Below are 14875 nucleotides of genomic sequence, written 5' to 3'. Positions count from 1 at the left end.
GGGTTTTCTGTGTCCTCTTCTGGACTTAACAATGTGAAAATCATAGGGAATTTCAAGCATTCAGAAGAAAAAAACAGATTTAATAATAGGGTTGAATAATAGGATTGAGGTGAGAATAAAAGAAGTGGCCTGCAATCACAGCATAAAAAGTTTGGCTAGATTATAACGAATAGTTTTCTGGTAATAACTTACGATACATACTTAAATGGAAGTATGAGCTGTTGACGAGAACCCAAGCTGGGACAGCCTTAAGGAAATCCTTTCTTCAGTCATATTTTACTTTGTTTTTCAGTTTGAATTTGAATGCCGGGCCCGGGGAGCAGACATCTTAGCCTACCCACCTGTGGTCGCTGGAGGTAATCGATCAAATACTTTGCACTACGTGAAGAATAATCAACTCATCAAGGTACACAAAATGCCCTTCAGTGCTGCTCCCTCTGGTTCCAGGTGCCCTCGTAGAAAACCCAGTCACCTACCCTTCCGCCTTCACAAAGAAACTGCCATTTACAAAGTACTTTATGGTTAATAAAATGCTTTTACAGACCTTATCTCATTTGATCCTCAAATTAGCACTGTAAGATAGGGACAATTAATAACATGCCTGTTTAATAGGTGAGGAAAATAAACTTTAAAAAATTAGCCAACTGGGTAGTGCAGAGCCGGGTATTCTATTCTAAAGCCTCTGCTCATTTTATTTTGTACCACTCCTGCTCTGAGGCCTGGTAGCTACAGTGGGCCAAGCATATGGGAGGAGACAGATTTTAAGAATACTCTATTATCTGGGGGACATTTATCTTTTATGGTTTTCTTCCCAAAGAATTGTGTATTCCTGTAAGTCCACCTTTTATTATCTATTTTAATATTCAGTAAATTCTGTAAAAGAAATGCAGCAAACATGTGAATGATACAGCATAATTTTTTTCATGAACATGCATGAACCAGTCATTCACCTCAAGAGCTAGAATGTTACCTTGTATTGTTTTGTACCTCCTAGTACCTTGTATCTACTTGTGTATTCTTATGCTCTGCCACCCCACTGCCTCCCTCCCACATTTGACCACCTAGGAAGCAAGAGGAACTGGATCTTAAATGTTTTTGTTTGTCATTCCCTTGATTTTCTTTTAGATACTTGTATCACATATACACGATGCCCAAAACAATATTCTTTTTTTTTAACTCATAAGTCTAAGATAACGCTAGTTGTTTTCTAATAGGAAATTTATTTTATCATTTTGCCAGAAACAAAAAACACATCTATTCTTCAAAGTTGCCATTAATATATATGAATTCCTGTGACCATTATTCTAGTATGTGCCAAGTTCTGTGCTTATTTAGATATGAATAAGACACCCTATCTTCAAGGGCATAAATAGATAATTACAATGTAACATGACAGTAAGACAGAGATATAACCAAAGTTTTCTTCTTTCCCCACATATATTTTGAGGAGGAGCAAAAGGGGAAGTGATATTCTAAAATTAAACGCTTATGGGTAATTGTATTTGAATAAGGCCCTACATGCCAACTTACATAAGATTTTAATTAATAGTGATAATGGTAACATTTATGACGTGCTGATGTTTACACCTCGTAAATTCAAACCCAAGCAGTCTGGTTCCAGAGCCTCTGCATTTAACCATTATGCAGTGGCACCGTTCTTTAGGCAATGTAAATTCATGTGAAAATTTTACATGCTGTTTCTTGAGAGAAGGAACCAGAGAAGATTACTCTCCTTTAAATTAGAATAACATATATAATATATATAATATATGTAATATATATTATATATATATATAATGAAAGGCACAAACAGTTTAAATTAAAAGAAACAACTGACAATCATGAGGTCACCTACTTTGACCTATCTTACTTTTGTTTCAGGATGGGGAAATGGTGCTGCTAGATGGAGGTTGTGAGTCTTCTTGCTACGTGAGTGACATCACCCGTACATGGCCTGTCAATGGCAGGTAAGGCTTATACAAATCTCACTACTTCTTAGGTATATGGATGTATTTGGAACAAATGACTAAAGAAATACACAGGTCTCCTCCAGCTCAGGTTAACTGCCTTTGCAAAGCTCCTGATTATTTTTTAAGATTATTTTATTTATCATATCACAGGATCGGTCACCTAGAAACACGTAGTTAACACACACAAAAAACAAATTCAAGGTTTTTATTTTCTGATTACGAAATTAATATTTAGGTTATGGTAGAATAGTTTGGCTGGACTAACCCTCCGCATACAATAATTATCATATCTGGACAAAATATTAAAAACAAGTATTTGAAGGTATCAGAGAGCTTTCAAAAACTGGCAGACACTGCATAAAAGCGTCTCTTTGACAGAAGAACCATAATGGTAATATGAGTGGTTGGGGCTTTTACCTGAAGGCGTTCCCCTGTCCACACAGCTTGGGCAGCAGAAAACTGTAGCCTTATTGGCTTAAGGTGTAGGAGGACACAGTTAGGTGCTGGCAAAACAGCCAGAAAGATAAGGGAAAATCCTGGAAGAGTGGTTGCTGCAGAGAGGGTGAGCCCCACAATCAGCATGTAAAATATTCCCAAATCCTTGTCTGATGACTAAATTATGTGTTTGGGGGAGACCCCATGAGGCTCAGCAAAATACCAGGTACTAGAAGTTGAATAGACTGAGCAGAGATTTCAGTTGCTTCCCTGTGAGAGCAGAGTTTGCAGTTTGAATCTAGCCACGTAAACAAAATTATGCTTTAAAAGAACTTAACAGCATTCTAGAATCTGTACATTGTGTCATTCATAATTTCCAATATTCAGTTTTTAAAAATCAGTAGACATGAGAAGAATCAGGAAAATGTGACCCATAATCAAGAAAACATAGTCAATAAAAATAGATGGTAAAGTATCCTGATGTTCCAATTAGTGGACAGGGACGGTAAGGCAGCTACAGTAGATATGCTCAAGGAGGTGAAGATACAGCATAATGAGTGAAAAAAGGAGAATCTTAGCAAGGAATAAAAAACTACAAAAAGAATCAGGAATTCTGGGGAGATGGCAGCAAGCCAAAATAGTTTTTTAATCTTCAAAATGGTCAAAGAAACATAGAACAACTGGGTAGCAAAAATAAAACAGTAGGTGGTAGGGTATCGGTAAAACCTCAAAATACAGTTCGGGACACTGCACTGTTACCTGGATGGTAACAGTATTTATGGAAGGAAGAAGGAGGAAACAGCAATAGTGGGGGAGACCTGAGATCAGGAGAACCCCAAAATAACCAACAACTATTCACTGGGATGGGTGATGAGCCAATTTGAGAACAGAAGCTGAAAACGGGAAGGATTTGCCACTCCAATGGCTCAAGAAAATTGAAAGGTTCTGGGCTTCCTTCTAGGACTGAAGAGGGACTGCTTGAAATAGAATTAAAATTGAGCAGGTTAGGGACAAGCGAAAGGAAGGAATTAGATTATCCAAATCAAAGTGGGGGAGAGGAACTGAACCAGAAAAGATCAGAAAGCAAGCTGCCTTTTTTTTTTTTTTTACGACTACATCAAAACAACAAAGGAGTGTACTCTATGAAGTTAAAAAAAAATCTTTTCTAAATCCTGCGTCATTCGAAAAGTCTAATTCATTCTCTGGATCCAGCTGCCAATTTGTATGAAATAAGAAAGACAGATGAATATGTTGAACTGCACTAACGGTATGTGTATTCGTCAGCTCAGGCTGCCGTAACAATTTATCACAGACTGGGTGACTTAAACAACAGAATTTTATTTCTCACTGTTCTGGAGGTTGGGAAGTCCAAGATCAAGGTGCTGGCAAAGTATGCTTCATCCTGAGGCCTCTTTTCTTGGCTTTTAAGCAGCCACCATCTCTCTGTGTGCTCACATGACCTCTTTTTTGTGCCCACATGTGCAAAGAGAGAAGAGGGCGTGAGGAAGGGCTGGAGGGAGGGAGAGGGAAAGCAAGCTCTCTGGTGTTTCTTCTCTTAAGGACACTAACCCTATCAGATCAAGGCTCCACCCTTATGACTTCATGTAAACTTAGTTACTTCCTTAGAGGCTCCATCTCCAAATACAGCCACGCTGAGGGTTAGGGCTTCAACCTATGAATTTGGGGGTGGACGGACGCAAACATTCCTTCCATGAATGCAATTAGCAAAATCCAGAGTGTGATAAACTCCATGGCAAATAGCCTGGATTCTTTAACATGTAAATTATAAGGAAATGAAAAGGATGGAGAAGGAACCTGTTGACTAAAAGAGACTTAAAAGCATATCAAATGTATTTAAAATAAGCAGGAAGAAAATTGTCTTGGGAAGCATATTTGGCTGATAAAATATTCTTTTAGTATATGTGCTGCCGAAGCGAGCACTAAAATATTCTTTTAAATATAAGGAGTGGGTAGTGACTGCTAATTTGAGAATTTTGGGAGAGAGCGATGAAAATGTTCTGGAATTAGACAGTGATTATGGTTACTCAACGTTGTGAATACACTAAAAACCTCTGACCTATATATACTTTTTAAAGGGAGTGAATTTTATGATACACAAATTCTATCTCAATAAAAATGATAAACATGTACATACAAATTTTAAAAACCCAATGAAACGATAACTGTAAAAGTTAAGGTGGTTACGTATTGTGAGAACTGTAATTGTTTGAGACACATAGAAGAGGCTCCTGTGAGAGTTGGCCAAGTTCAATTTTTTTGATCTGGCTCATGTTCACCTTATAATAATTTCTTAAGGTAAATACAGAGGTTGCCAAAAAAAATGTGTAGACATTTTAAGAAAGGGAAAAATTGTATTAAATTTACACTGATGGGGCAGCCAATTAGCTTAGTTGGTTGGAGCAGTTGGCTAGAGCGGTGCTTTTAACAACAAGGTTGCTGTTTCAGTCTCCACGTGGGCCACTGTGAGCTGCGGCCTCCACAACCAGATTGAAATAACTGCTTGACTTAGAGTTGATGGGTCCTGGAGAAACACACTTAAAATAAATAAAAGTTAAAAAAAAAAATTGTGCTGATGGTAACCACTTTGAGCACCTCTTGTAATTGCAGAGGTTAAACGTGATTTGTATTTTTGTTATCTGCATATATCGAGTACTACAGTTTTAATAGTTTTTTCCTTTTTTTAAAATGTGGGGGTGGCTGGTTAGTTCAGTTGGTTAGAGCGTGGTGCTGATAACACTAAGGTTGCTGTTTCGATCCCCACATGGGCCACTGAGCTATGCCCTCCTTAAAAAAAAATGTGTATAAAATTTTTTGGCACCCTCTCTATATTAAGTTTGTTTGGCTTTCTATACCTATGTTTTGTTTTATACTTAAAATTAGGTATAAGAAATGGAAATTCTAAAGGTGAAAAGTACAATAACTGAAATGGAAAATTCACTAGATGGACTTAACACCAGATTAGAGGCAGCAGAAGTTAGTACTTGAAGAGAGATAGGAATTATCCAGTCTGAAGAACAAAAGTAATATTTTAGAAAAATGAACAAAACTTCAGAGACCTTTGAGACTTTTTCAAGCAGCCTGACATACATCTAATTGGAGCCCCAGAAATTGATTGTATTGACACACCTACCAACTACAAAATACATTCTTTTCTAATACATATGGAACATTTGCTAAGATAGGCCGTTTACTGGGCTGTAAAACAAGTCTCAATTTAAAAGACTGAAGTGTTAACAGAGTATGTTCTCTGACTACAATGGAATTAAATTGGAATATCATAACAATAAGACTTATTTTTAAATCTCCAAATATTTGGAAATTAGTGACTACATTCTAAATAACCCATGGGCCAAAGAAGAAACCACAAGGGGTAGAGAAGAAACGACGAAGTATTTCAAATTGAGTGATAATGAAAATACTACGTATTAAAATATCTGGGATACAGGAAGGTGGAAATGTATAGCTTTAAATGCTTTTATTAAAAAAGAAGAAAGGTTTAAAATCAATAATGTAGCTTCTACCTTAGAAACCTTAAAAACATGAACAAATTAAATCCAGAGTAAGTATGTGGAAGGAAAGAATGAAGACTAAAATATCAGTGAAATAGAAAAATAAAAATACTAACTAGAGAAAATTAACAAAGCCAAATGGTTATTCCCTAAGTAGATTAATCAAATTAATAAACTCCTTCACAAGAGAAAACACAAATTATCATAATCAGGAATAAAAGGGAGAGATACCACAATAAATCCTACAGATATCAAAAGGATAATAATATTATGAACAGCTGTATGTATTCATCATAGTCATTGAAGAAGTTAAATCACTACACATCCACAAAAATGGCTAAAATTAAGGAGACCAACCATACCCAGTGTTGGCAACGATACAGCACAACTGGAACTCATACACATTGTTCTTGGTAATGGAAAATTTTGGGGGAAATTTGGCAGTTTCTTCTACAGTTAAATAAATGCTGATTCTTTGACCTAACAGGTCCACTTCCAGGTATTGAGCTAAGAGAAGTGGAAAACATATGTCCACAAAATGACTTGTACAAGAATGTTCATACAGCTTTATTCATGACAGCCAAAAACTGGAACCAACGTAACTATCCATCAACTAGAGAATGAATAGACCAATTGCAGTCTATTCATACAGTGGAACACCACTCAGCCATAAAAAGAACAAACTGCTGATCAAAATAACACCGTGGACATTATGCTTAATGAAGGGAGCTGAACACAAAAGAGTATACATATTGCATGATTCCACTTATATGCTATTCTAGAATAGGCAAAACAGGTGAAATAATCAGAACTTCATTTGCCTCTGGAGGTAGGGATATTGATTAGAAATAGACGTGAAGGGCCAGCCTGGTGGTTCAGGCGGTTAGAGCTCCATGCTCCTAACTCCGAAGGCTGCCGGTTCGATTCCCACATGGGCCAGTGGGCTCTCAACTACAAGTTCAATTCCTCGAGTCCCGCAAGGGATGGTGGGCAGCGCCCCCTGAAACTAAGATTGAACATGGCACCTTGAGCTGAGCTGCCGCTGAGCTCCCAGATGGCTCAGTTAGTTGGAGCGCATCCTCTCAACCACAAGGTTGCCAGTTGGACTCCCGCAAGGGATGGTGGGCTGCGCCTCCTGCAACTAATAACGGCAACTGGACCTGGAGCTGAGCTGCGCCCTCCACAACTAAGACTGAAAGGACAACAACTTGACTTGGAAAAAAAGTCCTGGAAGTACACACTGTTCCCCCAATAAAGTCCTGTTCCCCTTCCCCAATAAAATCTTTAAAAAAGAAAAAAAGAAAAGAAATAGACGTGAAGAACTTTCTGAGCAGATGGCAGTGTTTCTTCTATATTGTAGGGTATGGGTCTGTATCAGTCAGAATTCTCCAGAGAAACAGAAACAATAGGATATAGTGTGTGTTGATAGGTAGTTGGATTGATTTATAATGATTGGTTCATTTTAAGGAATTAACTCATGCATTTGTAGGGGCTAGCATGTCTGAATTTTGTAGGGCAAGCTGGAAACTCAAGCAAAAGTTGATGTTGCTTTCTAAACATACAATTTTTCCTCCAGTATAGCAAGGCAGTTCTAGCATTTGAATTCATTCATGTAAGCTACCTTTTGGCCTATGTTTCAGCCAACCAACCAAATAAACATTAGAGCCTTTCTGACCCCTCAAGATACAACCCTAAATCCAAAATCTCTGCTTAGTGGACTCATACCAATAAATTTGGCCTGACCCAGCTTAATGTTCCTTCTACCATTATTCCACATGTTAATATGCATTCCTACACATGCGCGTATTCCCAGATTATTGTCTATATAAGTAGGAAAAGTCATGCATTCTCTTTGGATGGTTATGCACCTCCTCGTGGGTCACACTTTGTACCTAACTTTTCATGACTTGCTGGGAGTAGTCTAGTTAAAGGTGTAGAAACAACTACCAAGGCAGCTGCCCAAGGTTGAGATACTGTGGCTTCTCAGTCAAAACAGAGTCAATCTCCCCAGATGGGTGGAAGGGCTGCTTCTACCGGCAAAGAAGACTCAGCAGAATTTAGGGCTTCAGTGTCCCCAGCTTCATCAGGATTGGTACATTCGTTTATCAGAATTGTACAGCTCAGATTTGTGCATTTCAGTGAGTGTAAAATTTACATCTAAAAAATTGCAAAAATATTTAGTAACACTGTGATGAGGTGGAGTATGGGTACAAACATAACTATGTTGATAATGGTTGAACCAGGCAATGGGTATGTAGGTGTTCATTATACCATTTATATTGTTGTATTTAGTATTCCTGTATTAGGGGACATTTAGATTGTATCTGTTATAACTATAAAAACATCACAGTGAACGTTTTTATATATTCAAGCTTTTTTTGAATTTCAAATATTTTCTTAGGATGGATTCTTAGAGCAGACTTATAAGCTCAGATGTTATGAACATCTTTGAAGGCCTTTGATTTCATTGGCTGTACTAATTTACACTCCCTGCATCAAAGTATTTCATATATCACCCAAGCTTAATTTTTCCTTATTTTTCCACATGATTGCTGAAGAAATTATTATTCTAAGGATTCCTAGAAACTAGTAAGTTACTAGTAACCAAAATATAGACTAGTTTATCCCATGACATCTGCTTTGCCTACAAGAAGTCGATCCCTAGGCTTCTTTTTTTTTTTAATGGTAACAAAATGGAAAAGTATCAAGGGTGAGCCTGGTCTGGCCCTCTGCCTGCATTCATGGCTGGGCGCATCTTCTAGCCTCACCTCTCGTGTATCTGCCATTTGAAGGAGACCCTCCAGCTTGAAGGGTTATTGCTCTTCCTGTACAGCGTCTAGAGTATGATCAAGGTCCTGTCAGTGATGATATGTTGGTGCTGATGAAGTATCTACAATGCCCCATCATCATTGCTTGGAGTTTTTCTAATCAAACTTAGAAGCAAATGTGAAGCAAAAAATAATTCCACAGCTGAAAGCTTTTTTTTTAAAGAAAGTGTGTGGGGGGCTGTACTGCTAGCCAGAAAAGGACCAGGTTCTGGGGCATGAGATCTAAAGCACCAACAGCAGGGCTACGTGGAGAAGGCAGCCTGTCTGCCGTCCTGGAGTTGACGGGTGTGTTTTATACATTATGTTTCGAAGAAGGAAGATGTAAGCTGTTTTAAAAGAATTCACACTGGCTACAGATAAGGGAGGCTGGAAAAGATGAAGCAGGGTTCTATGATAGGGCACAGTCCATGAGAAAGAACTATTTACTACTTTTGATTGGTTACAGGTGACAGTTCTTCATGTTCATGCGTATGAGGGAGTGCTATGGTGTCTGGTGGTTCTAGAAGATGCCTGGAGGTTGATGCAAAGCTCCAACACATATTCAAATAGGAGCAGTCTTTCGTTAGTTGGCCCACAGCTGTTAACTGGTTAGCTATTCCTGTCCTGTCCTCTCACTCTGGCCACTGTAATTTAATTTGTAACATCTCGGAATTTTTCTCTTGTCACAAACTTCCTGCAAGATCAGATCATTCTAAATGTGAGTTCTTTGGTTTTCCTGTCTCCAGGTTTACAGCACCTCAGGCAGAACTCTATGAAGCTGTTCTAGAGATCCAGAGAGATTGTCTGACCCTCTGCTCCCCGGGAACAAGCTTGGAAAACATCTACTGCATGATGCTGACCCTGATGGGACAGAAGCTTAAAGAGTTGGGGATCGGGAAGAACATTAGGGAAAATAATGCCTCCAAGGTACTCCATTTCTCAAGAACACCTGATATGCTTTTCGGTTTTCATCCTATGTAAAGTGAATTCGATTTAGAAGTGGTCTTTGTGATCCTTCATGGGTAAGAGGGACTTAGCATGTTTCCCCGAAAACAAGATCTAGCCGGACAATCAGTTCTAATGCATCTTTTGGAGCAAAAATTAATATAGGACCCAGTATTATATTATTATATTATATTATATTATATTATATTATATTATATTATATTATATTATATTATATTATATTATATTATATTATATTATATTATATTATATTATATTATATTATATAAGACCCAGTCTTATAGTAAAATAAGACCGGGTCTTACATTAATTTTTGCTCCAAAAGACACATTAGAGCTAATTGTCTGGCTAGGTCTTGTTTTTGGGAAAACACGGTAGATTGAACATGGATTAAAACAAAGGGAGTCAGTACTTATTTCTCCCAGAAGATGGCAGCACATTCTGATTCATTGCGTACTGTATAACTCAGCCCTCAGAACATAAAATGAAGTCTGGTGCAGATGGTGCAAAAGAACACAAAAAGGAGGAGAGGTTAACTTAATTCTTCTGTGGTGATTTTGAAAAGGGAGAGGTCGAAGGGGAGGGTGTTTGTTGCTCAGTGACATCATTGAGATTTTCACAGTATCCTCAAGGGCCATGTCTTTAATGAATTTCATCTACATCCAAAATGTAATGGTATTCAGTAAAAATGCAAGGCCTCAGCTTTAATTTAAGATGCCGGGTGGTCAAGCCAAACAGACTATTAAAGACATCTCCCATCTCCAAGGTTAGGCTGCCAGGGTTTCTTTTATCAATAGGAAAGAAGCTATAAATTCCTCATACTCAGGCCAGAGAATGTTTAATTAATAGATAGAAATATCCAGGCTGGTAAATGCCTACTAATTACCATGTTATTTGATGTTTCATGCCTACTCCACAAGTTGCTGTGATATACTCAGGGTCTTCAGAGTAGACTCCCTGACAGGGAAGTGAGAACGTTGAGAAGAGAACTATTGTAGCATAATCATCTTCCCTGCCCCAAGAGAAGAGATTTTCACCTGCCATAGTCATTACTGGGGTTACCCAAGTCAGCATGTGTGTAGTATATTAAATAGTGGGACTGAAAACGTGGATTAGTTAGAATGCCATGGGCAGAATTACATACTAGAGGTGATAGTTTATTGGGTCTTTTAAGCATTAGCCCAAGGACAGGTTAAACATACAGTGACAGAATCACGAGTGAGACACTAACACATATCTCACTGATTTATGCATGCCCAACTTTCCCCGTGATTGGTCACTCCTCTAATGGCACTGTGGAAATAACCTTTTACAGGCTGCTCGAAAATACTGCCCTCATCATGTCGGCCATTATCTTGGGATGGACGTCCATGACACTCCGGACATGCCCCGTTCCCTCCCTCTACAGCCTGGCATGGTGATCACAGTGGAGCCAGGTAAGGGGAGGTGCTAGCAGCCTGTTACCCCTTTGGACATGTAATAGTAGTGTCAGATAGAAAGGTAAAAATGTATATATAATTCAGTGAGGAAAATGAAATCTCCAGTGTAAAAGATACTTTTAGATTTTTCTTGAGCTTTCTTATTTAACATCATACAATTTGTTTAGTTTGACTTCTCCAGTAAACAACAGACAGGGCCCACTTTCTATAAGTAGATATTAAGAAATAAATCATTGTTTTAAATAATTTTTTATTTTTGAATTACATTTGACCTACAATATTATATTAGTTTCAGGTATACAACATAGTGATTAGACATTTACATAACTGACAAAGTGATCACCCCAATAAGGCTAGTATCCATCTAACACTAGACATAGCTATTACGTTATTGACTATTCCCTGTGCTGTACCTTACATCTCCATGACTGTTTTTATAACTGACAATCTGCATATCTTGATCCCTTCCCCTTTTTTACCCTTTATCCCAACCCCCTTCCATCTGGCAACCATCAAAATATTCTCTGTATCTATAAGTTTGTTTCTGTTTTGTTTGTTTATTTTGTTTTTTTAGATTCTGCACATAAGAGAAATCACATGGCATTTGTCATTCTCTGTATGACCCATTTCACTTACCATACTGCCCGCTAGGTCCATCCATGTGGTTGCAGATGGCAAGATTTCATTCTTTTCTTATGGGCGAGTAATATTCCATTATATTTATGTGCCACTTCTTCTTTATCCATTTGTTCATTGATGGACACTTAGGTTGCTTCCATATCTTGGCCATTGTAATTTATGCTGCAATGAACATATGGATGCACACATCCCCTTGAAGTAGTGTTGGGTTTCATTAGATAATACTCAGAAGTGGAATTGCTGGCACCTTCTTTGTCTCTTAGTGTAGCCTTTGTTTTAAAATCTGTTTTGTCTGATGTAAGTATTGCTACTCCACCATTTTTTTTCATTTCCATTTGCATGAAATATCTTTTTCCATCTCTACTTTTAGTCTGTGTGTGTCTTTCAATCTAAAGTGAGTCTCTTGCAGGCACCATACGTATGGGTCTTGTTTTCTTATCCATTCAGCCACCCTAAGTTTTTTGACTGAAGCATTTAATCTATGAGGTCTGACAATTAAGTTCGTGAATTTGTTACAGCACTGTTGCTAACCTTTTTTGATATTAGAAAGATTATCCATTATGAGTTTGTACTAACTGGACAAACAGTTAACCAATTTTACTATTTGTAAGTGCTAAAAAGGCTGCGTGAAAAAGTTAAACGACCTGAACTTTTCACCAACAATTCATGGCTTTTGCATCACGACAATGCACCAGCTTACACGGCACTGCCTGTGAGGGAGTTTTTAGCCAGAAAACAATTAACTGTATTGGAATACCCTCCATACTCACCTGATCTGGCCCCCAATGACTTCTTTCTTTACCCGAAGTTAAAGGAAATATTGAAAAGAAGACATTTTAATGATATTCAGGACATCAAGGGTAATATGACAACAGCTCTCATGGCCATTCCAGAAAAAGAGTTCCAAAATTGCTTTGAAAGGTAGACTAGGCCATGGCGTCAGTGCATAGTTTCCCAAGGGGAGTACTTTGAAGGTGACCATAGTGATATTCAGCAATGAGGTATGTAGCACTTTTTCTAGGATGAGTTCATGAACTTAATTGTCAGACCCCATATTTACATTTAAAATAATTATTGTAGATAGGTAGTTATTGCTATTTTATTCCTATTTTTTGTCTTTTTTTTCTTCTTAAAGAAGTCCCTTTAACATTTCTTGTAATACTGATTTGGTGATGATCAACTCCTTTAGCTTTTCTCTGTCTGGAAAGCTCTTTATCTGTCCTTTGAATCTAAACGATAGCCTTGCTGGTAGAGTAATCTTGGTTGTAGGTCCTTGCTTTCCATCACTTTGAATATTTTGTGCCAGCCCCTTCTGGCCTGCAAAGTTTCTGTTGAGAAATTAGCTGACAATCTTATGGGAGCTCCTTTGTAAGTAACTAACTGCTTTTCTCTTACTGCTTTTAAGATTCTCTTCTTTGTTTTTGACCTTTGGCATTTTAATTATGATGTGTGTTGGTGTGGGTCTCTTTGGGTTCATCTTGTTTGGGATTTTCTGCACTTCTTGGGCTTCTATATCCATTTCCTGTGATAGATTAGGGAAGTTTTCCATCATTTCTTCAAATAGGTTTTTAATTCCTTACTCTCTCTTCTCCTTCTGGTACCCCTATGATGTGAATGTTGGTATACTTGATGTTGTCCCAGAGGCCCCTTAAACTGTGAGTATTCTTATGTTTTTGGATTCTTTTTTCTTTTTGCCATTGTGATTGGGTGCTTTCTGCTACCTTATCTTCCAAATCGCTGATTTGATCCTCTGCTTCATCTTTTGATCTATTGATTCCCTGTAATGTAGTCTTCAGTTATTGTATTCTTTATTTCTAACTGGTTCTTTTTTATGTCTCCTATCACCATTTTGATGTTTCCTATCTCTTTGTTGACGTTCTCCCTGAGATCACTGAACATCCTTATAACCAGTGTTTTGAACTCTGCATCTGGTAGATTGCTTATCTCTATTTTGTTTAGTTCTTTTTCTGGAGTTTTATTTTGTTCTTTCAGGTGGGACATGTTTCTTTGTCTACCCATTGTTGCTGCCTCCCTGTGTTTGTTTCTATGTATTAGGTAGGGGTGCTGCATCTCCTTACTAGAGAGATGGTCTTACTAGAGTGGCCTTATGTAGTAGATGTGGCCTTATGTAGAGATGGTCTTACTAGACCATCTAGTGGCCTTATGTAGTAGATGTGGCCTTATGTAGAGATGGTCTTACTAGAGTGGCCTTATGTAGTAGGTATCCTGTGGTGCCCAGTAGCACAGTCTCCGTGGTCACCTGAGCTGGGTGCTCCAGGTGTGTCCCTTATGTGGGTTGTGTGTACCCTCCTATTGTAATTGAGCATTGATTGCTGTTGACATGTCAGTGAGAGAGGTTAATCTTCAGGTTGATAGGCTGGAAGGACTAGCTATGTATGACCACAGTGGAGGAGTCTTGTGCTGGGGCTGACCTCACAGAGCAGGATTCACTTTAGCGGGGCTCTAGTACCTGCTGAGTCCGCTCTTTGGGTGTATCTTTTGTGAAGGTAGTTGGGTGGTGTCTGGTGTGATTTGAAGCTGACCACTAAGTCTGTTGGTTCTGGGGGCATCTTGGGTGGGGCCCTGGTGCAGGCCAAGGTTAGCCACTGCCTGTGTCCTGCCCAGGGGTATCTTGTATGAGCTACAAAGATCTGCAGATGGTTGCCACTTGTACTTGGCTTAGAGGTGCTTAGTAGAGGCTAGGCTGCAAACTGAACCTAGCTGACAATTCTGCTTGGCTAGGGGCTGCTCAGCAAGAGGTATGGGGCACACTGAGGCCAGATACTGCTTGTTTGGGATTTGTGAAGAACCTCTGAGAAGTTTTGGGAAAATCCACAGCATGAGGCAAGACAAGTCATTTATATGGAAAAGCCACTGGGAAACATCTTGGGTGGGCCCACAAGTTGGGAGGGGCGGGGTCTCTCGAGTAGTAGTGGTGGGCTGCTCACCCTTCTGAAGCCCCTGCGCTTTCCTGCAGAAAAACACTGAGACTCGCCATTTCTTAGTTGTAGCTCCTCTGCAAACTCATTGAACTGCCCACGTTATCTTACTTCTTAGTAACCAAACCCTTTCTCCTAAGCATCAGAGAG

The 14875-nt window shown here is 38.7% G+C and overlaps 1 protein-coding gene across 2 annotated transcripts in view; it reads left to right on the top strand.

The window, feature by feature from the left end:
- The window catches only part of XPNPEP3 (X-prolyl aminopeptidase 3), a 50735-nt gene that overhangs the window by 31247 nt on the left and 4613 nt on the right, over positions 1 to 14875 (top strand). For both annotated transcript variants that reach the window (XM_081058607.1, XM_081058608.1), the window contains 4 exons: positions 293 to 406; positions 1882 to 1967; positions 9489 to 9669; positions 11024 to 11144. In XM_081058607.1, the coding sequence (XP_080914733.1) occupies positions 293 to 406; positions 1882 to 1967; positions 9489 to 9669; positions 11024 to 11144 (502 nt within the window). The remainder of the gene's footprint in view (positions 1 to 292; positions 407 to 1881; positions 1968 to 9488; positions 9670 to 11023; positions 11145 to 14875) is intronic.

Source organism: Rhinolophus hipposideros (genome assembly GCF_964194185.1).
Source record: "Rhinolophus hipposideros genome assembly, chromosome: 9".
NCBI classification, from domain to species: domain Eukaryota; kingdom Metazoa; phylum Chordata; class Mammalia; order Chiroptera; family Rhinolophidae; genus Rhinolophus; species Rhinolophus hipposideros.
This window is presented reverse-complemented; position numbering and strand designations above follow the sequence as displayed.